Source organism: Diabrotica undecimpunctata, chromosome 5 (genome assembly GCF_040954645.1).
Source record: "Diabrotica undecimpunctata isolate CICGRU chromosome 5, icDiaUnde3, whole genome shotgun sequence".
NCBI classification, from domain to species: domain Eukaryota; kingdom Metazoa; phylum Arthropoda; class Insecta; order Coleoptera; family Chrysomelidae; genus Diabrotica; species Diabrotica undecimpunctata.
The window spans coordinates 134996132-135021373 of record NC_092807.1 but is presented as its reverse complement, the minus strand read 5'-3'; the positions used below and the strand labels follow the sequence as shown (position 1 = coordinate 135021373).

The 25242-nt window shown below is 33.9% G+C and overlaps 1 protein-coding gene across 1 annotated transcript in view; it reads left to right on the top strand.

Moving 5' to 3' along the window:
• LOC140441825 (sortilin-related receptor-like) overlaps positions 1-25242 on the top strand; it is a 148299-nt gene that overhangs the window by 102870 nt on the left and 20187 nt on the right. The window contains exons 6-11 of the mRNA XM_072532762.1: positions 1725-2047; positions 4815-5361; positions 6113-6906; positions 11986-12556; positions 19222-19415; positions 24904-25181. Coding sequence (XP_072388863.1) covers positions 1725-2047; positions 4815-5361; positions 6113-6906; positions 11986-12556; positions 19222-19415; positions 24904-25181 — 2707 coding nt within the window. The remainder of the gene's footprint in view (positions 1-1724; positions 2048-4814; positions 5362-6112; positions 6907-11985; positions 12557-19221; positions 19416-24903; positions 25182-25242) is intronic.

Below are 25242 nucleotides of genomic sequence, written 5' to 3'. Positions count from 1 at the left end.
CCGCTATAATTTCTTTACGAATTTGACTGTGTATATTTCGGTACCCTAATTCGTCCTGCCTGATCTTACACTGCCTGCGTTGTTCCATCATCTCTAATATTTCTTCTGTCATCCACTCATTCTTGGTAGTTGTTTTACTCTCGAGTAGAAAAGTGTTGTTCAACTCATCAAATGATTCTTTTATGGTGGTCCATGACTTTTCAACATCATTCTCAGTTGCCATATTAGAGAACCTATTGTTTATTTCCTCTGTGTACGCTTCATTTGTTTCATTGTTTTTGAGTTTTCTAATGTTTACTGATGCCTTCTGGTGTTTTCTTTTAGCTGTAGCGAGCCTCAGTTTGATATTTGCTACTAAGGGATTGTGGTCGGATCCTATGTCTGCTCCAGGTAATGCAGATACCTTAGTAATAGCATTCCTGTACCTTCTATTAATTGTCACATAATCTATTTGGTTCCTTATAATGCCCTGATGTCCGTCTAAAGGCGACTTCCATGTGTAAAGCCTCCTGGGTGGTAACTTATACCAAGTATTCGTTATGACTAGATCTTTGTCTTGACAGTACTGTATCAATCTGTCCCCTCTGTCGTTTCTCTGACCAAGACCATATTTTCCAACTACGTGATCTACAGCTCCTTCCCCAACTTTTGCGTTGAAGTCTCCTAATACGATGTTAATTTCGTGATTCTTAGTCACCTTTAAGGCTTCGTCTAGCTGTTGATAAAATCGCTCTAGTTCTTCTTCTGGCTTGTCTGCTGTAGGGGCGTAGACTTGTATAATATTTATGTTAACTTTTCCATGCAACTGAATAAGTATGACTCTTTCGGAGATCGGGACAAAGTTCTTCACGGAGGCGCGCATCTACAGTTATATCTATTCCCAGATATCTCAACCTTGCTTCCTGCTTTATTATTTTTCATCAATTTCGATTTTACATCGTAGTGGGTATTTAGATGTTGTCATACATTTGGTTTTTTCTCCTGATATTATCATATTGTATTTTTTGGCTGTTGTATTGAAGGTGTGTGTTAATCTTTGGAGCTCGTCTTTTGTCTCGGCGATTAATGCGGCGTCGTCTGCATAACATAATATTTGGATTTCTTTGTTCCCCATTCTGTAGCCATGACTTTTACGTACTGCTTGTATTATTTCGTCCATTATTATATTAAAGACAAGTGGGCTTAACGTGTCACCCTGTCGGACTCTACTTTGTACTGGTATACGCTGTGTTAGTTTTCCATTTATCTTTGCCTGTATTCGATTATGGAAGTAAATGCTTTCGATGGTTTGTATAATATTGATTGGTATGTTTCTTTTATACTGTAGGTGTAAGACGTCTTCGACTTGGATGCGATCGAAAGACTTTGTCAGGTCTATAAAACATAGATATGCTGGTTTATTGTACTCGATGGCCTTTTCTGTGATTTGTCTTAGTACAAATACAGCGTCTACGCAGGATCTTCCGGATCTGAATCCTTGTTGTTCATCTGATAAAAGTTGTTAGTTTATTGATTTTGTTGGTTAGGACTTTTGTGGTAAGCTGAAGTGCGGTGTTCAGTATATATATATATATATATATATATATATATATATATATATATATATATATATATATATATATAATCTTTTCTTCTCTTCTTAATGTAATTATAGTTAATACAGTTGTTAATTAAATCTGTACAATGCAGGAGATGAAATATATATGAATTATTTTTAATTTTAGCCACATGTCAGAAGAAGCATTTGCAGACGTTTATAAAGTAGAAGGTCTTACAGGCATTTACATAGCATCGAGAGTTACTTCAATACCAGTTGGTGGTCATCTAGGACCTCAACATTTGGGATCAGTCATTACTTTCGACCATGGAGCAACTTGGAGATTAATTCAGCCACCCGCTTTCGATGCAGAAGGTCAGTCGTCAGGTTGTGTAACTACGAGAAATTGTTCGTTACATTTAAGCCAAAAATTCAATCAGTTATTGCCTGATACTAGATCAGTGGGGATCTTATCTAGTAAATCAGCACCTGGATTTATTATGGCCACGGGTACGTAATTGTTATTAATAATAATTATAGTAGATAGGGTCAAAAGCAAAGTATTGTTGATCATAAGTAGATTACAAGTCTCTAAATGTTTAATCATTTGCTACATATTTTTCATAGTAAATAATAAAAGTTGAGATGATGAGATCAAACATATTGTATCAGTATTATAGCAGTAAAATTAGGTTGAAAGATTTAGCAGTAACAAGGCAGCAAAATTACTTTCTTTTTTTATTACCACCTGTACATCAGGATATATATATATATATATATATATATATATATATATATATATATATATATATATATATATATATATATATATAATACTAAGGTACACTCGAAGAGTGGTGGGTTTTTCGGTCAAAGTGGAGAAATAAAAGACAAAGAAGGTGGCTACTTCATCTATTTATTGAAGACGTTTCGCTTTCTGCTCAGAAAGCATCATCAGTTCATCTTACAAAGACATGTAGCAGTCAATGATGTTAAAAATATGAAAAAGCTTACGAAACTGGACATTTAGAGTAAAGTTGTATAAATCAATTAATTGAAACTTGGTATAGTTTGCAATTTAACAAAATTAGCACAGCAAAAGAACATGTGATAAACATACATGTATATAAAAAAGTTATTATAAAAACTTAAGTAAAAAAACATTAAGATTTATTTTAAAGTGTAAAGAACTAGAAAGATCATGAGAAAGCACTTCCAACAATTTATTTAATCAATTAGATTTTAATTTTAACTTTAGGTAACATTATAAGTTATTTAAATTAATTTAGTATAAAGATAAAATGAAGTTACCAGTCTTAAGCTTACTGAGTCTCGCCGATAAATGATTTATCAGCGATTCTAAAAGCTAGCAGGCCAGAATATGCATTATATACGAATTTTTATTTTGGCCACCAGAACCATTACAAAAAAGCCGTATTTGCTCACAATTTGTTAAATCCAAAGGGCGTAAATGGTGTATTAAGGCTGATCCAACTTCAGTGGAACCTCGTTTGGCTTGCGACTCGTCCCAGGTATAAAATGATGGATATTGACTGTTCATTCCAACACAACAAAATGCGTAGAAGTTAATCTGCCGTAAATAAAACGCATTTTGGATTGGAGTTTTCGGAAGTGGATGAAACTGCTGCAAATCAAAAGCGAACGAAATGCTTTTTGGAGGAGACTCTTTCGCTAATTCGTAAAATGCATTAGCACGTAACTTACGAATTCGTAAATTGGTCAACGTTTTTGTTCTTTTTTCATCTGTTTCTTTACGTAAAGTGTGCTTTAAATTAAAACAAGTACCACATACATCGCAAGCTGGGGACTTAAAACCAATACTAAAGTTTTGGTAGAATATGTGTTTAAACATAGTAAGGCTCACTTTATAGTCGTCGTGCGCATAATTGTACATTTGAAAAAGTTTGTTGATATTTAAGTCACACGCCAGATAAATTCGTGAAGATTTCTTACGATTATAATGACTTTCAGTTGCTGGAATTGAAGCTATAAATTCTTTAACTTTGTTTTTTTTTGTCAACGTTTTTCGTGAAATTCTATCCCCACCACGTCTTTCTTTAGGTATCTGTCCTCTTTCGAGGAATCTGGTAACTGTGCGTAGTCGACCAGCAGAAATATTTAAAGCAGCCATAGTAAACTTTTTACACACCGGCACTGTCGTACCTTTTGTACGGAAATAATAGAAGGCATGAAATGATTTAGGTTTAACATTATTTTCCTCTGTGTTATCCCTTCCACGTCTCCTCTGGGGTGGATACACTGAGATAACATGGCTCAATTTCTGGTCTTGATCAATTTTATTGGAATATCCATAAAGTTTTCCCTCTGTATCTTAATCTCTTCTAGCGAAACTGAATTGCAATTTAAGTTTTTCCAGGGACGTTCGAATATCTTCATTCCAGTGTCATTGTTGGTATACCTTTAATAAACACGCATATTAAAATTTAGTAATCGAATTGCTAAAAATAGTTCTTACCTTTTAGTCCTTTTCTTCTCTTCTTTTAAAATATCTCGCCTCGAACGTTTTCTAGAGCCAACGTTAATTTGCCCCACAGTTCCATCCATATTTTATTACTAAATAATTTTCAACTATAAAGAGTAAGATAAAACTATTATGCAGCTCTTAAAAATTCGCAGAACAAAAACAACGTATTTGAAGCGAAATAATTGTACGCTGCGTGCTAGCACTTTATAGGTTAACCACAGATACAAAACGTGGAGATATCGTATTTTTTTTTGTAAACAAGCACTTTAAAATATCATAAAGGATTAGTATTGCCCTCTATGACCGAGTATCCGCACACAAAATAGGTAAAAAAGCGTAATATAGAAAACTTTGATTTGTGGACATGTGCTGTTTTGAAAAAGAATTTGCACTAGTCCATATTATGAACTCATGGACATGAGTAGTTTTGGTCGAAATATACAATCAAATTACTCGATTGGGACATGTGCTGTTTTGCTCGGATATGTATATCTTCCTATGTGTTTAATACGGGACAAGATGTATTTTGCTGATTCTGACCTTATATTCTTGTTCAGTTTAGGAATTTCTATAGAATCCCACTATTATCTTATTTTCACTTAATGATGGACATGTGTCGTTTTGAATAGACGCTCCTCAATTAGCCTGCACTATAATTTCAATTTGTTTTTCAACGATTTGTGATTTAAAAAATATTTTTAAAAAATCGATTAGCAATCTATAGCTGAAAAATATTTATATTGTTGATTGATAATTATTATTAAATTTCAGGTGTCTTGGGAAAGAATTTGAAAAGTCACTATGGAATTTATATAAGCTTGGACGGTGGAGTAACATGGCGTCAAACGCTAAGAGAATTATACTTTTTCAATATGGGAGACCATGGAGGTATTCTATCCGCTGTTAAATACTATAAAACAAAAGGAGAGACTCGTCACATAGAATATTCTATAGATGAAGGTCGAAGTTGGAATCAAACCGAATTCCATAATGAAGAATTAAGATTATACGGTTTAATGACAGAACCAGGAGAAAATACTACTGTTTTCACGATGTTTGGATCTTTACCAGAACACCACCAATGGATTATCGTTAAAGTAGATTTCACCAAAGTATTTAAACGTAAATGTACCAAAGATGATTACAAAATGTGGTCTCCTAGCCACAGTGAAGGCCTTCGAAATTATATTCCATGTGTAATGGGACTGCAAGTAACCTACCAAAGAAGAATGCCATTGGCAAAGTGTCTAAACGGCTTGGATTACGTACAACCCAAATCTACAGTTGTATGTGAATGCGATTTGCTTGATTTTGAATGGTAAGCCTAAAACATATTTAATATTCTTTATGTATGTATTTGATAATGTATTTGCAAAATTCTTATTTTTAATCACTGTTTCTCAACCTGTAAGTTGTAAGTATTCCTTAGCTTAATCTCAGATAAGTACTTTTGTTTTGATAACCCTTTTTTGTCTTTCTTACTTTCGGGTAGAAAAACTTAATTTCCAACAAGTATGTACATTAAATTTTTCTTTCATTGTTCTGTCTTTTCAGCGCTATACATATTTTCTCAAACTCTCTTCGTTATTCTCTGTAGTCTGGTGTGTTAACTTCATTATAATTTGATAACATTGTATCTCTTGCTTTCATTTCTTTAGTTTTTTCTCATATCCAAGCACTTCTTTGTTTGCCTTATCCACTGCGTATTTCGTCATTTCCGAATTTGTTTCTACCTCTGTCTCTAATTCTTCTTTTTGCAACTTCAATTGTATGCGCTGGTAATATTTTTGTATTATGTCTTCATCTTTTAGTTTGCTGCTGTCATATTTCATTGATGTTTTCTTTTGCCCATTGTTCTGCAAAATTTATTCTCACTAAGAAATGATGAAAGTGACAGTCCGCTTCTCTCATGCGCCGAATTTTGTAATGATCTGCTTATGTTTTGTTAGTTACATATCATATAGAATGAATAATAAAATTATGTCGAATATGTTACCGACTTTTAATCCAATTTTATACGTTTTAGTTTTAGATATAAATTGTTTGATTAATTTTATATAATTTTTTAGTGATTTTGGATTTGTCAGAGTTGGTTCCCCACCACGCTGCATTCGAGACAAATCTGCCACGTCACTTGATGTATACAAAGTTCCAGCTCCGTGCAAACCGGGCAACTTTTACAACCGTACCAAAGGCTACCGTAAAATAGCTGCAGATAGTTGTGTAGGCGGCTTTGAATCTCACTACCTTCCAGACATAGTTCCTTGTCCTTTCCACGAAGTGGATGATTTTCTTTTATTTGCTCAAAGGGAAAACATTTCCAGATATAACTTAATACGTAAGAATTTAGAACAGTTACCGGTGCCAAACTTGAAGAATGTAATCGCAATAGATTTTGACATGGCAGATAATTGCGTTTACTGGGCAGATATAGCCGATGACACTATTGGACGACAATGTTTCGTTAACGGAAATGCTATAGAAATTTTAGTGTCGAACGATATATCATCAATCGAAGGTATGGCCTTCGACTGGATATCTAAAACTTTGTATTTCGTTGATGGCGTCCGTGCCAAAATTGAACTTATTAGAACGAACATAAATCATAGCGGAAGAATGCGGAGAACTATATTGAATTCAACGGTTTTGCATAAACCGAGAGGTATTGTTTTACATCCCAGCCACGGATACATGTTTTGGACGGATTGGTCCGCCGAAAATCCTTCAGTGAATCGAGCTAATTTGGACGGAAGTAGCAATATGACTCTTTTCGGAAGAGATAAAGTTGAGTGGCCTAATGGTATTACAATCGATTATTTCGCCAATAGGTTATACTGGGTAGATGCTAGATTAGATTACATAGGTAAGTAATATACCTTAAATTTTATAGTTAATTTTATTCATGAATATGAATAGTTCCCCTTCGAAGAGTTCATTTCTGTTCCAGATTTTTCCTTTTTGTACCGTATTAATATTAACCCTTTGTGTACCAACGGTACTTTTAAGTACCGGCATCATTCAAAGGCATTATAAATAACTCGGCCGTTTAACTGCGCTGTCAGCCCCTGCGGTTCCCTAGAGTAACATATTTTTAAGTTCTGTGTAGTTTATTAGTTTCGGTTGGAAGCAGTGAAATGTCATAAAACTGTTTTTGGTTATGTCTGACACAGCTCATACACGGTTACTAAAAAGGCTCTTTTATAAGTGATATTTTTAATATTTAGAGGATTATAAATTAGATTTAGTGTATCGGGTAAGTTATATTAGTGTATTTACTTTGTGTAATTAGATTTATTATCACTTTATAGTAGTTTACTTCAAATATTTACCTAAAAATATAAACTGGACTCAAAAGTACCGTCGGGACTAAAATGATAATAATTATTTTATATTTTTTTAGACTTGTTGCTGGGTGATTCAATAAATATGGAATACAATAAGTGGTATTGGAAAAAGGTATTGACTGATGAGGAATTATTGGAAGAAGCTGAGCGTGCTCTTAATATGTTAGAAGAGCTTCCAATGGATAATTCCCAGGATACAGATGTTGAAAGTGATGAAGATGATGTCATTGAACAGCCCGCAGCAGAATTTGTACTGGAAACAAATATGCAGAATATAGTTAAAGACTCAGATGCTGAAACGACTATTGCAGAAACGGACTCAGGTATAACTACACAAAAAGAATCTGACCGATCTTGGAAAAAACGTGAGTTGCAAATAAATATTCCTGACTACAATTTCCCTGAAAGTCTTGCAAGTGATCTATCTACCCACTGCACCACACCTACCGAATATTTCTTAGCAGTCTTAGGTTCGGCTATAAAAAATATTACATATCAAAGTAATTTATATGCCACACAAAAAAATAAGAACCTCAACTTGAAGGAAAATGAATTGATGGCGTTTATTGGACTAAACTTTTTTATGGGTTACCATTCCTTGCCCAGCTACAAACATTACTGGAATACATCAGTTGATCTTGGAGTACATTTAGTACAAAAAACAATGACCCGCAATCGCTTTCAAGAGATACTGAGTTTTCTGCATGTTAATGACAACACCACGATACCAATAAATAATAGGGATAAAATTTATAAAATCAGACCGCTGGTAAACATTCTTAACGATCAATTTACGCATCTTTACAATGGTACTAGAGAGCTGGCTGTTGATGAATCTATGATTATTTTTAAGGGGCGATCTTCACTGAAGCAGTATAACCCGATGAAGCCCATCAAACGTGGTTACAAACTTTGGTGTTTAGCCGATCAAAAAGGTTTCATAAAAAGTTTTGAGATATACCAGGGGAAAAATGAGCAGCTGGAAGATAAATTTAAAAATTTTGGATTAGGGGAAAGAGTAGTTTTACAACTCACAGAACCAGAATGGGGAAAAGACAGAATAATATATTTTGATAACTTTTTTACAAGTGTCAAACTTTTGGAAAAACTAAAACTGGAAAGAACATTGGCTTGTGGAACTATCCGTATCACTAGAAAGGGTTGTCCAAAAAATTTAACTGACGATAAAAAGATGGCACGTGGAGATTTCGACTTCAGAATTTCTAATACAGATATTAGTTTTTTCAAATGGAAAGACAACAAATGTGTCCATTTTGCATCAAACTTTCATGGATCACAAACCACATTTGTTGGAAGAAAAGAGAAGGATGGAACTAAAACCCAAATTGTTTGTCCAGTTGCAGTTGCGGATTATAATAAATATATGGGTGCTGTAGATCATGCCGATCAACTGAGAGGTACCTACTGTGTAGATCGGCGTTCTAAAAAGTGGTGGCATCGATTATTCTTTGGGCTCTTGGACATTGCCTTTGTCAATTCTTATATCATATATTCGGAAGCTGAAGAAGATACGATGACGCTCCTTGATTTTAGACGATCAGTTGCCCAGGGTCTAATGAACGAAAATACTAGCACATTAAAAATAAACAATAAAAAACGGATTAGTAAGGAAAACAGACAATCTCCTAGTGTACCATCTTCCAAGAGAAGGAGATACAATTATAGTGTCAATGCTGATGTAAGATTGGGAAACAGAGGAAGTCACTGGATAACGTTCGTGAAAGAGAGAAGAAGATGTGAACAATGTGCATCTAACGCAATACAATCACGTCCTCACTCTAAATGTGTTGCATGTGGAGTTTTCTTATGCTGCAATGAAAAAAAAAACTGTTTTGCCGAGTATCATAATGTAAATATGTAAATGGTTAATAAAATATTTCATAAAAACTGTCTATACAAAAGTCCTCCTTTCACTATCTCTTGCGTCCCGATGGTACTTTAAAGTACCGCTCCCCCCAATTTATATGGGGGAATCGCAAAAATATATGTATCATTTTATGAAGTTTTTATACTCTATTATTGTCAAAAAATATATTTACAAGCTTATTTCTCTGAAATTTCCAAGTCTGGGACTTAAAGGGTTAATCGGCTTTAGAAGAATGTCCTGCCTAAATTGTCTGACCTCTTTCTTGCTATTCTTTATCATTACCATTATTCATGCCTTTAAACCTATTAGTGGTGTCATTCAGACAACATACCCCTTTTATCCACTTTGTTCTGTTTGCATATCCATCTAGAATTATTGCTTTTCAAATTCTGATTGTTTCGTGTATTTAAGTATTATGTGTTTGTATGTTTCTTTATTGTGTGTTGTATATATTACATATAATTATAGACGATATGTCCTTGACTTTATATTAATCCGCTAATGTTGGTATATTCTCGTTGTTGATTTGTACTTTTAGTAATGGCAACCAGAGCCTGTTACATTTTGCTTATGAGTTTGCTACACATTTTTCTTTATTATGTATGATGAGAGCTGCTTATTTTCCAACTTTTCATTGTACTTCGTACTCATTACCTCAGGCATGTTTACATATCTGTGATTTTTCGAAGTCTCTGTTTTTGATATATGTTTCATGCTCATTTATCCTGCTATTTAGTGGTCTTTTTGTTTCTCCCGCATAAAAGTTTTTGTATTCACAGGTTATTTTAGACCTGCTGTTGTTTGATTTGTCTTGTGTATTGTTAGATTTTGTTTTGAACAGAATAGTTTGCAGTGTATTGCTTGTTTTGAATGTTTTCGTGATGTTGTATTTATTTCCTATTCTTTTTATTTATTTATTTATTTATTTTTGAAAGTCCCTTACATATGATATTGCTGTCATCTTTAAATCCTTTCTTGTGGACGTTTCTGGATTGCCTATGGTATTTTGTTGTTCCCTTTCTTCTATCTTGTGAAATTCCTTGGTTATAAATGACAATCGGTAATAATTTTTCTTCCTGAAATGCATTTTCATTGGAGCAGGTGTTATGGGCTCTATTATATAATGATTTGATAATTCCCTTTTTGATGCTTATGTTATGTATGACGTCTGAGGTTTGAGTATTAATTTTAATATCTGTTGCTATGGGTTGATTTTCTGTAAACTTTGGTTGCATATCCTGTATCCTCTTTTGTGATAACACATCCAGAAAAGGAAGTAAGTTATTGTTTTCTTTTTCCATAGTGATTTTGATTGATTCTTCTTTCGATTCTTGTTTCGTTTATAATTACCGCATCACATCTGCAAAGCCGGTCATGCTGATTCGTTTGTTGGCAATACTTGATTATCCCACTTCGATAGCGATTACACCTTATACCATTTTATCCAATGAATTAAGAAATGTATTAACGCTGTCTCCTTGTCTAACTGCTTCCAGTGTGGGTATATTATTTGTTGTTTGAGTTCCTGGTTTTATTTTTGCGGTATTTAAAATGGCACACTGTCGAACGCCATTTCACTGTGGTCTTGATGTTTATATTTAATGGGAATAAACTACAATTTTAATTGAACATATATTTTATGTGACCTTTCGATTTATATTTCGGAAAATCGTTCTCAAAATACAAATTGAACAAATTACTTTGTTTTTGTTTTAACAAATAGATGAAGTTTAAAAGGGAAATTTCCAGTGGTTGGAGGCTGTATACCATAGTTTAAAAAACTTACAATGAAGTAAAAATTTCTTTTTGTAAAATGGTATAAAATTTTTAAAAATTATCCAAAAAGGATTTATAAATTTTCAGAAAGTTTTCGATCCTCATCAGATCATCATCAGTGAAAACCCTACAAAAAGTATAACCACTTAAAAATGAAAACAAAGGGGTAACATTTTGACGTAAAATCAGTTGACGTTAGATTTATGATAAAGGATTACATTTTTTAAGGGAACGTAAAATTTCCCAGCTCGAATGGACCTTACGTCCTGAGAGGTAACAACCAACTGTTGGCAGAAGGAAGTAAAAATTGTTTTGAAATCGCAAGACCTTCAAAACAAGTGATAGGTGGTTTTTAAAAAATAATCAGATAGTATCTGCCTATTAAGGGTGTTATTTAGAATCAAATTAATATTATTGTTTTAAATGTAGACTGTATTGAATATTTACTATTACCGGTGAAACTAGATGCAGTTGCCTAGGTGCTGAATTAAAAAACATACGTGCACGTAACTCTAAATGTTCTACAGTAATTTTACTCTTCGGACAAAATCCGAGAAATGACTTATACATAATTGAGTACATTCAAGTTATCTTCTTCTTAGGGAGCCTGTCCGTTCCAAAGGTTTGCGATCATTCTGGCTATGATGACTTTGTTGGTTGCTATACGGAATAGCTGTGTTGAGGTCTTTCTATACCATGCTCTGAGGTTAGCAAGCCAGGATATTCTTCTTCGTCCTGGGGCCCTTTTTAAAATTGGGGGCCCCAATTTTACCTTGCAAAATGCATTGGAGTAACTCATAGCTTCCTTGATTTCTCATTATATGTCCCAAGTACTGCAGCTTACGTTATAAAACAATAAAAATCTAAACAATATAAAATTGGACCTTTCTCAGAGTTTTTAAGTTCTTGATAAATTTTATTTTATTTTATTTAGGTAGCTCAGATTTACATGGTGATGGTTTCGTATTTGTGGTTTCAAATACCGACGTAGTTTCTCATCCATTTGCCATAGCTGTCTTTAAAAGTAATATGTACTGGGATGACTGGAAGAGAAACTCTATCTTCAGTTCAGATAAGGACAATTTTAAGGGCGTGCAAGTAATATTAAAACAGATGGCAGGTCTTATGGATCTTAAGGTATTTGCACATGGAATCCAAATAGGCACAAATGCTTGTACCAATACAACATGTCCATATATTTGCGTCGGATTACCGAAGAACCAAAAAGCATGCCTTTGTCCTGATGGATTAACAATGAAGAACGGCAAATGTATGTGTCCAGGAAACATAGAACCGTTAGCTAACTTTACTTGCCCAAGCGTTGGTAATAGTTGCAGTCCCGAGCACTTTACATGCAGCAATCACTTATGTATCCCTAGAGGATGGAAATGCGATGGTGAAAACGATTGTGGCGATAATTCTGACGAATTTCAGTGCAGCACGCAAACCTGTCCGCCTTCATTCTTTGTTTGTGGAGATGGAAAGTGTTTGCCTAATTATTGGAGGTAAGAGAGTTTCTTATTTGTATCAGTATATTAAAAATACACACTAAACCTTATTTTACACAGCCTACATAACCTAACAACCTAACCTAACCTTATTTTACACAGCCAAAACGTTCCCCTCTTAATTTTCTTTGTACATTTTTATTTAAATTATCTTAAAATTCTTTGTTTCCTTCTCTGTTATTGGAAATCGCCATTTTGCAATTTTTCTCCTTTTATACAAATTTTATAATCAAACGAAGTCAAAGGCTTCCTGGAGTAGAATTAGAATATTTGTTTTTTAGATCATAATAGCATCGATATATAGAATATAGAAACACACTTTACTGTCATTTTTTAGTCACAGCTGAAGTGGAACCGTTTTGAACAATATTTTAGTTCCTTACTGTACCACTACGGAGCGCTCATGTGAGACTATTACTGCTTCTTAAATACGAAAGAGTATAGCAACAAATGTAACTTTAGATATTTTCTTATGAGGATACCACGTGGTCGTGTGCATAGAATGCTTAGTATTAAATTTTTGCATTTTATAAAATTAGAGATCACATTCTACTCATGCACCATATTTTTTGTAGAAGATAAATATTATTTTAAACTTTTAATAACTGAATATTTAAAAAAAAATTGTGATTCAAATTTTTAATTGAAATTTCTACAAATCAGCAAATAATATAATTAGCATAGTGTTAAAAAACTTACTACATATTAAGTAAAAAATCTTTTTGTAAAATGGTATAAAATTTATAAATGGGTAATATAAATATAGAATGGTATAAATTATAAATATTATTAAACCTGTCTTCTTATAAAATGTAAATAAAATTAATTAAAAGTTAATCACTGGGGGTTTCAAAAGTTGTTTCGATCAAAAAACAATCCCTATTCTCGTTAGTTCGTTAGAATTGCTTTTTAGCACATACAGTGTAGGTAAAATTTTATGGTCGGTATGTAGCTTACGTGAGATGGAGTGAGAAACACCTATTTAAAAAGAGAGAGGTATATTAGGTCAGCCCATTATATCGACGAAATAGCATTAGTGGAACTAAGAAAAGAGGAGAAGTTCAACATTGCCAAACTTATTGGTTTTATTTGACCTGTTGTCTTTTTAGCATTTTAACAACATTCTAAGATAATCAAATTTGGGCGAATTGATTTAAATGGCAGCTTACTGTTTTTTATTTTAAATTTGCCACAATTTTTCTTTACAATAAGTTTAATTTAACATTTTGATTTCCACTTCGGAAATCGTTTTATGTAAATAAAATTTATTAATGTTTCGTATTTTAAGTACGATTTCCGAATTGGAAATCTAAACATCAAAATAAGCTTATTTTAAAGTCACATTGTGCCTTATTCGCAATAAAAATAATAAATTGAAATATCAAACCACAATAAAAAACCTTCTTACAAAATTATTTGGCAACGTCGAGCTCTAAAATAAAAACGTTCACAAACTGTGTTCGTAGTTCTCTAACGAGAAAAACAGTAGAGGTGAGTCGTTGACGTTTTTATCGTTAATGAAACTGAACTGCTTTTCGTAAACAAGTAACAAGTTGAAAAACTAATAATTAAAATATTTAAGCGAATACATAACCAAACATGCTTTCTTGAATCAAAGAAAAATACTGAAATACTTTCAACAGCTTTTCAAATTTGTTGTAGTTGATTTATAACTAAGTTTTTCTTTGCAAAATTTGCATACAGCCTTCTCACTGTTAATGTCTTTCTCAAAGTGATGCCATAAAGTACTAACATCTTTACGCGCAGACATGTTAATCACACGATTAGTTAATAAAGTAAATATTTAGTACTCACAGAATAAATTCACATTTACGTTAGACAAAACACCAACTCCAAATAAAAATTTAGTTTGCTGAATTATATAAAACGTGAATCGGGTGCTCCAATGTGTTAATATTTCAAATTAAAAATACTCGATCATTGCAAAATTCAGAAAGTCGAGCATAAAAGCTGCATCTTCTACAAATGTGCATTTTTTGAAAATACAATTATTACGTTTGTCCTAGGTAAATGATTTTAACTAAGAAAAAGACTTCTTAATTAAATATTTAAAATAAATAAATCCTTTAACGAATTATCAATAAAGATTTCAGCTTCAGAACTAGTTGGCTTCCCAGTGAGAAAACGTAGATTCGTTAACGACTAATAAACGGTTAAATAAAACAGTTCGGTGATTCAACGCTCATCTCTACAGAACAGAAGTGATAATATGTCATGCGTAATCACGATAGTAAGTTGTTCTTTCATAAAGCATAATAGATAAACACAGTCCAGTAGGTCAGTATTAGTAAAGCATTATGAGGGAGCAGGTGTATTGTATTAAATTTAAACTGGGCGAAAAATTTACGTCTTTTAATTAAAAATAAGACATTATTTGGTATTTTCCAAATAATATCTTTGAAACTATTTTCGTTAAGATTTTTTGGAGGTATTAAGTGTGAAAATAAGAATTAGTTCTATAAAAATGAAACAAAAAAAGATAAAATTAGTATAAAATTTGTTCTATAAAAATGAAATCAAATAAAAAATAATTCCAACACTACTGTTTAAATTAAAATAACTCCAAACAATTAGAAATTCCAAAGGGTAATTAGAATTAATTAATCTTCTTAGGTAATTAAATGTTCAAACAGACCACCAAGTTGTAACAAACAGTAACCAAATCTATTATATAAAGCATTCATCATGGCGTTGAGTTCATCTGCCGATATGTTTTGGCTAAGTTGGAATTCTCTTTTCCTTTAGTTCCTCCAAGTTGGTGGCTCGCTCGAACTCATGCCTGTACAATTTTGTTTTTAGCATCCCCCAAAAATAAAAATCTAGAGGAGCTAACTCAGGTGACCGAGGGGGCCATTTTATTGTACCGTCTGTACGAATGACACGTTCAGCAAAAATTAACGATAAATAGTCTTTAACGACTTTTGCATTATGTGCAGGACAGCCGTCTTGTTGATACCAAATTTCGTTGAAGTTAATTTGAAGACGTTGAAGTGCAGGAATAATTTGATTTTGCAGTAATAATATGGTCTCCCAAAATTCCAGTCCAAACAATCAACTTTTGTGGATACTGCGTACGCACAGACACATTCAAATGCTTATTCTCCTGAGACCAATAACGTACACCGGATGAATTATGTTTCTTGTGAATTGTGAAGGAGGACTCATAAAAATAAACAAAATATTTTTTAAAAAATTATTATTTGCATTGCATTTCTCCATCATAATTTCACAAAATTGCATTCGTTTAAATTTATCATCAGGAAATATTTCTTGAGTTGTCTGCACTTTATAACAATGGTAGTTGTTTCTTTTCAAAATATTCCTCACTGTTTTTGCATTCAAATCAACTTCATCGGCAATTTGTTTACTTGAACACGGCGTCGCTTCAGCCAATGCACAAACTTGAATTTCTCTAATTTCTCGTTCTTGAGAAATTTTCTTTTCGTGAGGTTGATCTGATGGGAAACATTTTATATACCTGCCATTAGTACAGCCAAACTTCTCAAATTGACGAATAATGGCTAATACAGTTTTTTCTATAGGTGTTGGCCTATTTTCAAAAGCCATAATAAATAAATTGATAGTTTCTCGTACTGAATTGCCCCCAAAGTACCATTTTATTATTTGTACCCGTTCTTCTGTTGTATAAACAGTCGGCATAATTATTTCTTATCTTCACACTTACAAAGTTACCTCCAAAAAGAAATACATAGCTGTCGACAGGTGGCTTCTCTCGTCTCGACGAATGGCGATGTTGCCAAAATTATCTTATTCAAAATTGGGTTACAATTTCGTCAAATAAAAATGCGAATCTGTAAATTTTTCATGGATTTTAGAAATTTTGGATCAGTATTTGTGTCAATTAATGTTTCATTTTTAATATCATCATTAAGTTTTAAATGGCAATATAACCGCACCACTGATCGCCAATTTTTTAAATCAATTCAATGTTTTAATTCAAATATGTAATAAGGCAACCCTGTTGCGTATAAGCTAAGCTGGATCGGAAATTCGCAAGACGTTCGTTGATGGGCGTGTCTAAAAAATGGGAAGGGGAGACCAAGGGATAATATATTTGTTTTCTTTGTCTATTCGCTGAAAATATGATTTTATATCTGTGTTAGATATCCTGTTAAATTCTACCATACCGATCATAAAGTTTTACGTACACTGTATACCAAAGAATTCTTTTCTACAATTTAAAAATTCGATGTTATAAAAAGGAAAAAGAGGCAAAAAGGTTGCTGGAACACGGCATAGCAAATCCCAAGAAAACCAAATCCTTAACACCCGAGGATCAAAAGAAACTTCGGGAGAGTACCATCACCCTTCTCGCAACAGAGTTGCTAAAAACAAAGGGGCTCTAACGAGCAGACTAGGTCATAAAGCAATGTGTCAACAGTATTCAGAATAGCGGTAGCACACAGACCCCATCCTGGTACTCAACTAGATCGGGCTCAAGCAGATCTGATCATTAACTAACTGGAATAAGCAGAGTTGATGGGGACCCTAACGGAGATCACAATGAACTTCTGCTGCAGTTCCATAAAACATCGTTTAGCGAAAGGACCGTGTGATATATATATATTTTTAGAACAAATCAAGAACGACTGGATCGATTTGATTCATTTTGACTTTAAACTTATTGTGTAAAATAAAATTCGATAAAAGTCAATAAAATTAAATAAAACTAAAAAATAGGTATATAAACTACACTGCGCGTCACGAAAAAGAGGCCACCTAAAATTTTTGCCATTTTTTAATTTTTACGAATCATACCACAAGTGATTGTCATTAGATGTTTGTGTAATGTTTAAGAATATGTTCTAAAGCAGTATGCAATCATTTTTTAAATAACAAATGTCAAAAAATAACCCCTTCCAAAATAATGATTTTATTGAAAAATAAAAAAAAAATTAACATTGTACATTTTTTCTGTTTTCTTTATAAAATTACAATTAAGTCGTGATTATTAATACTGTGTATTACTACCTCTATTGTGAATTACACTCCTCATTCGATTTGTCATTGAATTGATCAAATTCTGGATGTCGTTTTGAGGAAACGCTTCCCATTCTTCCATGAGCGCCCACCGAAGCTGCTCACAATTTATTGGAGCAGGTATTCTGTTTCTTACCCTTCGTTTGAGTTGGTCCCAAACATCTTCAATCGGGTTCAAATCTAGACTTTGAGCAGGCCAGTTCATTTTTGGCACGCCGACAGTTTCCAGATATTGCGTTACCATCCTGACTACGTGTGGCCGCGCGTTGTCTTGCATTTTTTGCAAGTTTTCGCCGACAAACCCAGCAAACGGCATTACATGCTCGTCTAGAATTTCGGTAATGTATCGGTGTGCATTCAACGCTCCTTTATCAATAAATGCGAGATCAGTACGGACCTCGAAATGCCTGCCCAAAACATTACCGAACCTCCTCCAAAAGCAACACGTACTCGTCGAACACAAGCAGCATATCGTTCCCCACGTCTTCTGTATGTTTTGATGCGACCATCTGAGCCATAAAGAACCATCCTGGACTCATCACTAAACAAAAAAATTTTCCAATCTTCTATTGTCCAATGCTCGTGGTCTCTAGCAAACTGTAGTTGGCGTTGTCGATGTGCTGCTGTTAACAAACGTCCTGTTGCTGGACAGCGAGCTCTTAGACCAAATTCCCTCAACTTTCTTCTCACGGTAGAAGTGCTTAAAGTCCACCCGTGAGCATTTTGAAAACGGTTTTGGGTTGATCTAGCCGTAAAGAACCGACTTTGCAAAGAAGTGCGTTGTAAAGAACGGTCTTCTCTGGCCGTCGTGATTCTTCTCGGGTCTGATCCTGGTCGTCGTTCGTGAGATCCGGTCTCTACGTCCTACAGCCATAAGTTTAAATTTAAAAATTGCACAAGTTTACTCTTCGAACAACTGTACACTAGTAAAAGGTTTTTGAAAAACAGAATAGCCATATTCCAAGAAAAATAAGGTACAAACAACACGTGCATTATCCGAAGTCGTAAAACTGATATCAATTCTGCAAACTTATTACCCTTAATTGACCTGTCGGCACCGTTTGTCGGTGCCTAAAAGACGCTAAAAGTGTTTCTGCATTGTGGGAATTTAGTTACAATAGAATAAATTGTATAAACTTACAAGTTATTGAAAAATTCTTACAAAATTCTAGGTGGCCTCTCTTTCGTGAGGCGCAGTGCATTATAAATTATTAAAAAAGTTATAAAAAATCATAAAAAACAAAAAATTATGAAAAATTATAAAACACTTCAATAAAAGATTATAAAAAATTTGCCCAAGTGCCACGCTCTTTTTTTATTCTATTTTTTATTTATTTAGATTACTTCTATTTGGGTTTATTTAGATTTTTATTTATTTAACTTCTTGCTTTTTATAAAACTCTATTTATGAATCGAAAATATTGCAGTTTCTTCTGGTTTATTGGTTTTATGGCTAGTTCTATATTTTTTTAAATTTCGCCTTTGATTAGGTTGTCGATCCTTCATAACCCTAAAATTCTACCATATACATTTTATTCATATTTAGTAGATGCTAGATAATTGTATTGAATGTCCAAACCTCCATTTACAGCTCCATTCATTTACCTCGATTTAATATATGCATACAATTTTTTTTGTAGATGTGATTATGATACTGATTGCGCTGATGGGTCCGACGAAGCTAAATGCCCTCGTCAGAACTGCACTGAAGGACAATTTGAATGCGAAAACGGAAGATGTATATCTTCAAAATGGCGATGCGATGGTGAAAACGATTGTAGAGATGGATCAGACGAGAGAAATTGCAATGATGGAAAACCCATCATTTGTAAAAGTAAGTTGAATAGAGTAAAATATAGCAAAGATGGTTTATTGCTTTGCACCTTGATTATTTCTATTTTTTATAGATTGTTTCCTTTTGACATGATATGTTATATTATACTTTCCCGAATATTCATATTTATCCACTAATAAAAAGCAAAAATCACAGTGGTTGGCTATATACCGTTTAAAAAAACTTATTGCGATTTTCAAAACAGATTAAAATTTCAAAACGTTTTTGATTTTATCAGACCATCATCAGTGAACACGTAGTTAGCAATTAAAACTAGCCACTAAAAGGGTATAATAATCTTTAAATTACATATTAAATGTCTTGAAAATTAAAATTGAAGCGACATAAGGTCAGTGTTAAAAGATTTAACTTTAAGGGTGTACCCTCTTTATAAACAAAAGGGAGGTTTACACAAAGAACGATATTAAAGTACGGGCTTCAGTCTGGTAGAGGTATCTTGGTCGGGGTTCGACAGGGATAGACTACAGAAGAGTAACGTGTGAGATGGAGAAAGAAACACGAAAGAGAAGAGAATTTTGGGCACCACCCTATTTTTGAAAAGTATAAGGAAACCTAGTAAATACGAGAATGGGCAGAAAGTAAGATAAAAACGATAACGGGAAAAATACGAAGTGACGAGAACGGAAAGAACATAAGACAAAAAAAATCGGTTGCCTGTAAAGTTGGTTTTACGGGCGAAGATTTTACGTGACAACGTCTTTTCCCAGAGACACAAGCACGCACCGATTCAACGCGCCTAATTCTCTAGTGCTGCGCGGCAGCGGACCGATCATGTTTGAGTGGGAGAGAGACGCAAGGCATTCGCCGTCCGGCGGGCCTCTCTCTCGTTCGGTGACTCATCGTAACAGACGTGAGCGGGCGTTACACTTTTTCATGAGTGACTCCGAGCCACAACCTAATTTAAGACGTTGTCACGTCAATAATGAGAAAGATACAGATGGTTACTATGCGAGAACAAAATAGTAATCAAGAGTGTAATTATATCACGCGGTAGGCACTAACAATAAGACAATATATTATACACATATGTAGATAAATTAATAAAGTTACTCAATAAGATTTGCTCTGACAGTGTTATATTGGTAACTCAAAATAGATAAGGTTAAACAAAATTAATTATAAATTATATGTTTTATGTCCACCAAAAAGTAATATACGTAAATAAATATATAAAAAATGTATGCTATAAATGTAAATATAATATCCTCAAGAAATTGAAAAGAAATGATCGAAAATTAATTAAGTGAATCGTTACTTTAAAAATTATTCTGAAATCTAAGAATTACTAATAAGTTAATGAAATTAACGAATTTAAAAATTATTGCACCTTGAGGACATGTAATAAAATTTAGTGATCATCCTATTTTTTTAACTCAAACGATCATCATCATCATGATGCAACCTCTTCTGTCCACTGCTGGACATAGGTCTCTCCCATTTTTCTCCACTCTTCACGGTTCTGTGCTTCTTATTACCATTTCTTGGATATTCGTCCAATGTCGTCCATCCAGCGTGTTGGTGGTCGTCCTCTGCTGCGTTTGTCTTCTCTTGGGCGCCAGTCAATTAGTTTTCTGGTCCATCTTGTGTCTGTTAGTCTCGCTATGTGACCTGCCCAATTCCATTTCAGCTTGGCTGTACGTTCGACGAAAAGAACAGGTATCATTGATGTGGTCGAACTCAAACGATATTGGTATTTAAATACAGGTAAGCAAAACAGATAAATATATACATATAAATTAATCAGCAATAATTTAACCGTAATTATTTTATGAACAGTCCTTTGTCACAAAGAGAAATAAAGTATGGAAATGTTATAAATCACGTACAACGGGATTTGGCGTCCCTGCTTGTAAAACTCTCTGCTTTTTTGTCGAATAAAAGAAAACAGTAAAATGTAGTCACAGCTTCATATTGGCACGTGTCTGAGAGGTATGTTCTCAGGTAAGGATGCAGTAGTTGTTGTGGACTGGCTACAATTCGGCGGCAGAACGGAATCAGCTATAGGCGGCCGTAGGATGCAACTAATCTGCGGCAGAATATGACTATTCAGCGGCAGAATGTATCTGGAAGTTGTAGACGGTACTGAATATACGGCAGTTGTAGAAATGTAAAGTATGATCTATGATGTGTGAAGGCAAACAGAAGTGTCATTAAGTCTATAATTAATAAAAAAAATCGAAATTAGCGGGACATTTACAAGACATTATCTGAATAAACGACTTACCGCCAAGTTGACCTGCTTAACTCGAAGGCTGGTACACAAATGAAGTAATAGTTTTCGAAATATGTATAAGGGCTTACATTTTCTCTAAAGAGGGGATTTTTTTGGCTCATGCGACTAATTATAATTGACCCTAATTATACTTTAGAATTTAGGAGTGACTCCTGTGAAAGGGACTACATAGATTTTCAAAGGTTTATTAGAGAGCCAGAGAATTATACCCGTTCTTAGAAGTGAAGGGTTAGTGGAGAGACAAAACACACAGGCTATTGACTTGTTTTTGAGAAGGGAAAGGAGCTTAAGACAACCGTGACTTGCTCTCGATATGCCAATTAGAAATCGTAGCATAATTCTTCTAAGGATTTGTTAGCCATTGTCGTAGCTAAAATAATTTTGTGAGGGAAAAATTTTGGAAGAATTTGCGGGATGATTAAACATGCTTCACGGGAACACACTGAACTATATTCGACACAAGAACAAATTTTATCGGAGATACACATGTTATTCTACTAACGTACAAAGCGGCACTGATTTCGGTTCGGTATTTTTTTACATATTGTGTCATTAGGGCCAACGAGTTTTATTATCGAATCAGATGTTTGATATATGTAGTTTTTCAGAATTTTAAAATGTTACAACACATGCCGCTTAACTTAAATGTGTCAGTCTTATACTTAACTAGTGATATTGCCCAACCCAATCAGTTGCCTTCTCCAGTCACTCATTAAATTTTTAAAATAATAAACTTCATGCATGTAAACCAAGTAAATATTGTTTACCCTTTAAATTATTTTGTTTGATAAATCTTATCTTAAAATTACAGTAAACAATATTTTTGGCAATTTTAAGACAGGATTATTATTGATCTGTTTGTTCTCTTACTAGCGCACTCGTTCTGCTGATCTCATTTGGGTCTATTCCTGCTTCGCTCTGATAGGCCAGGAAGCCATTGCGGCGGGAGTACATCGTAACAATCCGGTTATCATGCGCATAGTACTGTTAAGTGGCTTATCGATATAGCGTATGTACGGCCCTTATGGTAACACTATATTGCGCAATGCTGATTATTAGGGAGAGTGTTTTATCTTAGAAAGCGGCGTGTAATTTTCTGCTATTTGTGCAATTTTATGATTGGGATGAAAACATCATACTTCAGTTTTGTCAGCACTAAGACGCAATCTCCATTTGTTAAAATATACTTCCATACTTTTTAAATCTGACGTTGAAAGTTTCTTCTGAAGATTCTATGAATTTATGTCGAGTCGTAAGTGATAGTACAAGATCCCACTGCAGGATCACTACGTTCATAACGTAGTTCATCAAACTCACATTTTTACATACATTTAAAATTAGGAGAGCACATTGATAATAGTTGATATCATCGATCGTAATATCATCAATAGGAAGATTATATGGGAAGATACTGCGAGAAAAGATAGAGCAAGTAATAAAAGGCAAAATCGGGGAGGATCAGGCAGGCTTCACGGCAGGAAGATCATACATAGAGCACATATACACACTGGAACAACTGTTGGAAAAGAAAAAAGCAAAAAATAGAGATATACATTTGACATTTGTGGACTTGAGAAAGGCGTATGACTCTGTACCAAGGTCAGAACTATGGGAGGCAATGTACAAATTAGAAATACAGACGGAACTCATAGATGCTACAAAAGCTCTGTATAAAGAAAATAAAGTGTTCATTAAAATGGGAACAAGAATCATAGGAGACTTCACAACAACAAAAGGGCTCCTGCAGGGTTGTTCCACATCTCCAGCCCTATTCAAAATTTACTTAGAGAAAGCCTTGACTACATGGAAAAGAAAATGCGAAGGCATGGGAGTACCGGTGCGGAACGAATACCTATATACGTTAAGCTTTGCAGACGATCAAGTAGTGATTGCACAAGACCAAGACAAGCTCAGCTATATGATGAAGAAACTACAAGAAGAATATACCAAGACTGGCCTAGATATTAACCTCGCGAAAACAGAGTATCTATCTACAAGTGAAGAAGACATAGAAGATCTACAGATTGATGACAACGTAACAATCAAGGGAAAGGATAAATTCAAATATTTGGGGTTTATAATCACGAAAACGGCAACAACAGAGGAAGAAATTACACAAAGATTAGGACAATCAAGAACAGCCATCCGACAACTTAACTCAGTATGGTGGGATAGGCACCTAAATATGAAGACAAAAACACAGATTTATAAAACATTAGTGCGAAGTATTATGACATATGGGGCTGAAAATTGGATCATAAACAAGAAAAACAGCAGTAAGATAGTAGCAATAAAGATGGAATGCCTGCGAAGATGCTGCAGAGTAACCAGAATGGATAGGAGAAGTAATGACGAAATAAAGCAAAGAACGTCAATAGAAACAGACATACTAACATACATAGAACAAAAAAGACTAAAGTGGTATGGACATGTAAGAATAACTAGTGACAGCAGATGGATAAAGAGAATAACCGAATGGAGCTCCATAGGAAGGAGGAGAAGAGGACGACCCCGAAAAACGTGGAGGAATGAAGTAGACGACGCCATGAGTAAGAGAGGCCTAAACGATGGAGAATGGGACAACAGAGAGAGATGGAAACGGTTGAGCGAGGGAAAGCAGTGAATACTGTAGAATCCCTGAATATATATTTGATAATAGGTTGCCAGTAAAAAAGTTTAAAAAAGTGGCCGCAAATATTTTTAATTCAATTAAGAGTCATAAGTTTTTAACAAATATTTTATTTCGTTCATTTATTTTTTAAATATAATAGGTTGCTTATGACATATATGCATGTTTCTTATATCAAATTAAAGCTAGTTTTTTTCTTAATATGATGATATAAGGTTGCCTGAGTAAAAATGGCCGAAATTTAGGGTTGTGATCATAAAATACATCAACATCAATATTTCATTAAATCAACAATAACTTACGGTTTATATAAACATTTTTGGATTAAACTTAAGGTTGTTAACGCATTTTGAGGAACTAATATTATTATAATTCAGCTTGCTATTGTAATAATCCTATAGTATAATTCAGCGTTCTGATATTTGAATTCGGGCTTGGTTTAGGTATCCTCTTTATGCACATATATTTTGTTTTGGTTCACTTTTAAATTTCATTTATTATACTTCTAGATCTTTGTTATTTATCAAAATAATCAAATATACCATTATATATGTTATACCATTCACCATTCAATGCTCAAACTAAAAATAAATTATTTGTTTTAGACGACGAATTTCATTGTACTAGCGGTGGAGTAACCTGCATACCCACAACATGGAAATGCGACGGAGAACCTGATTGTACCGATGGTTCTGATGAATCTTCGTGTTCTAACAATACCTGCAACGACTCGCAGATGTCTTGCGGACTCCCAACGAATCGTTGTATATACAAAACTTGGATATGTGACGGCGACAAAGATTGCATGGATGGCAGAGACGAAGCGAATTGCACTTTCAATCATTCCGACATACCGAAGCGTCCGGATGAATTTCAGAGTAGGGTGAGTAAATTCGATCATTTACTTTCTGTTTTCTTGCTTTTAAAAGCACAAACCACATTGT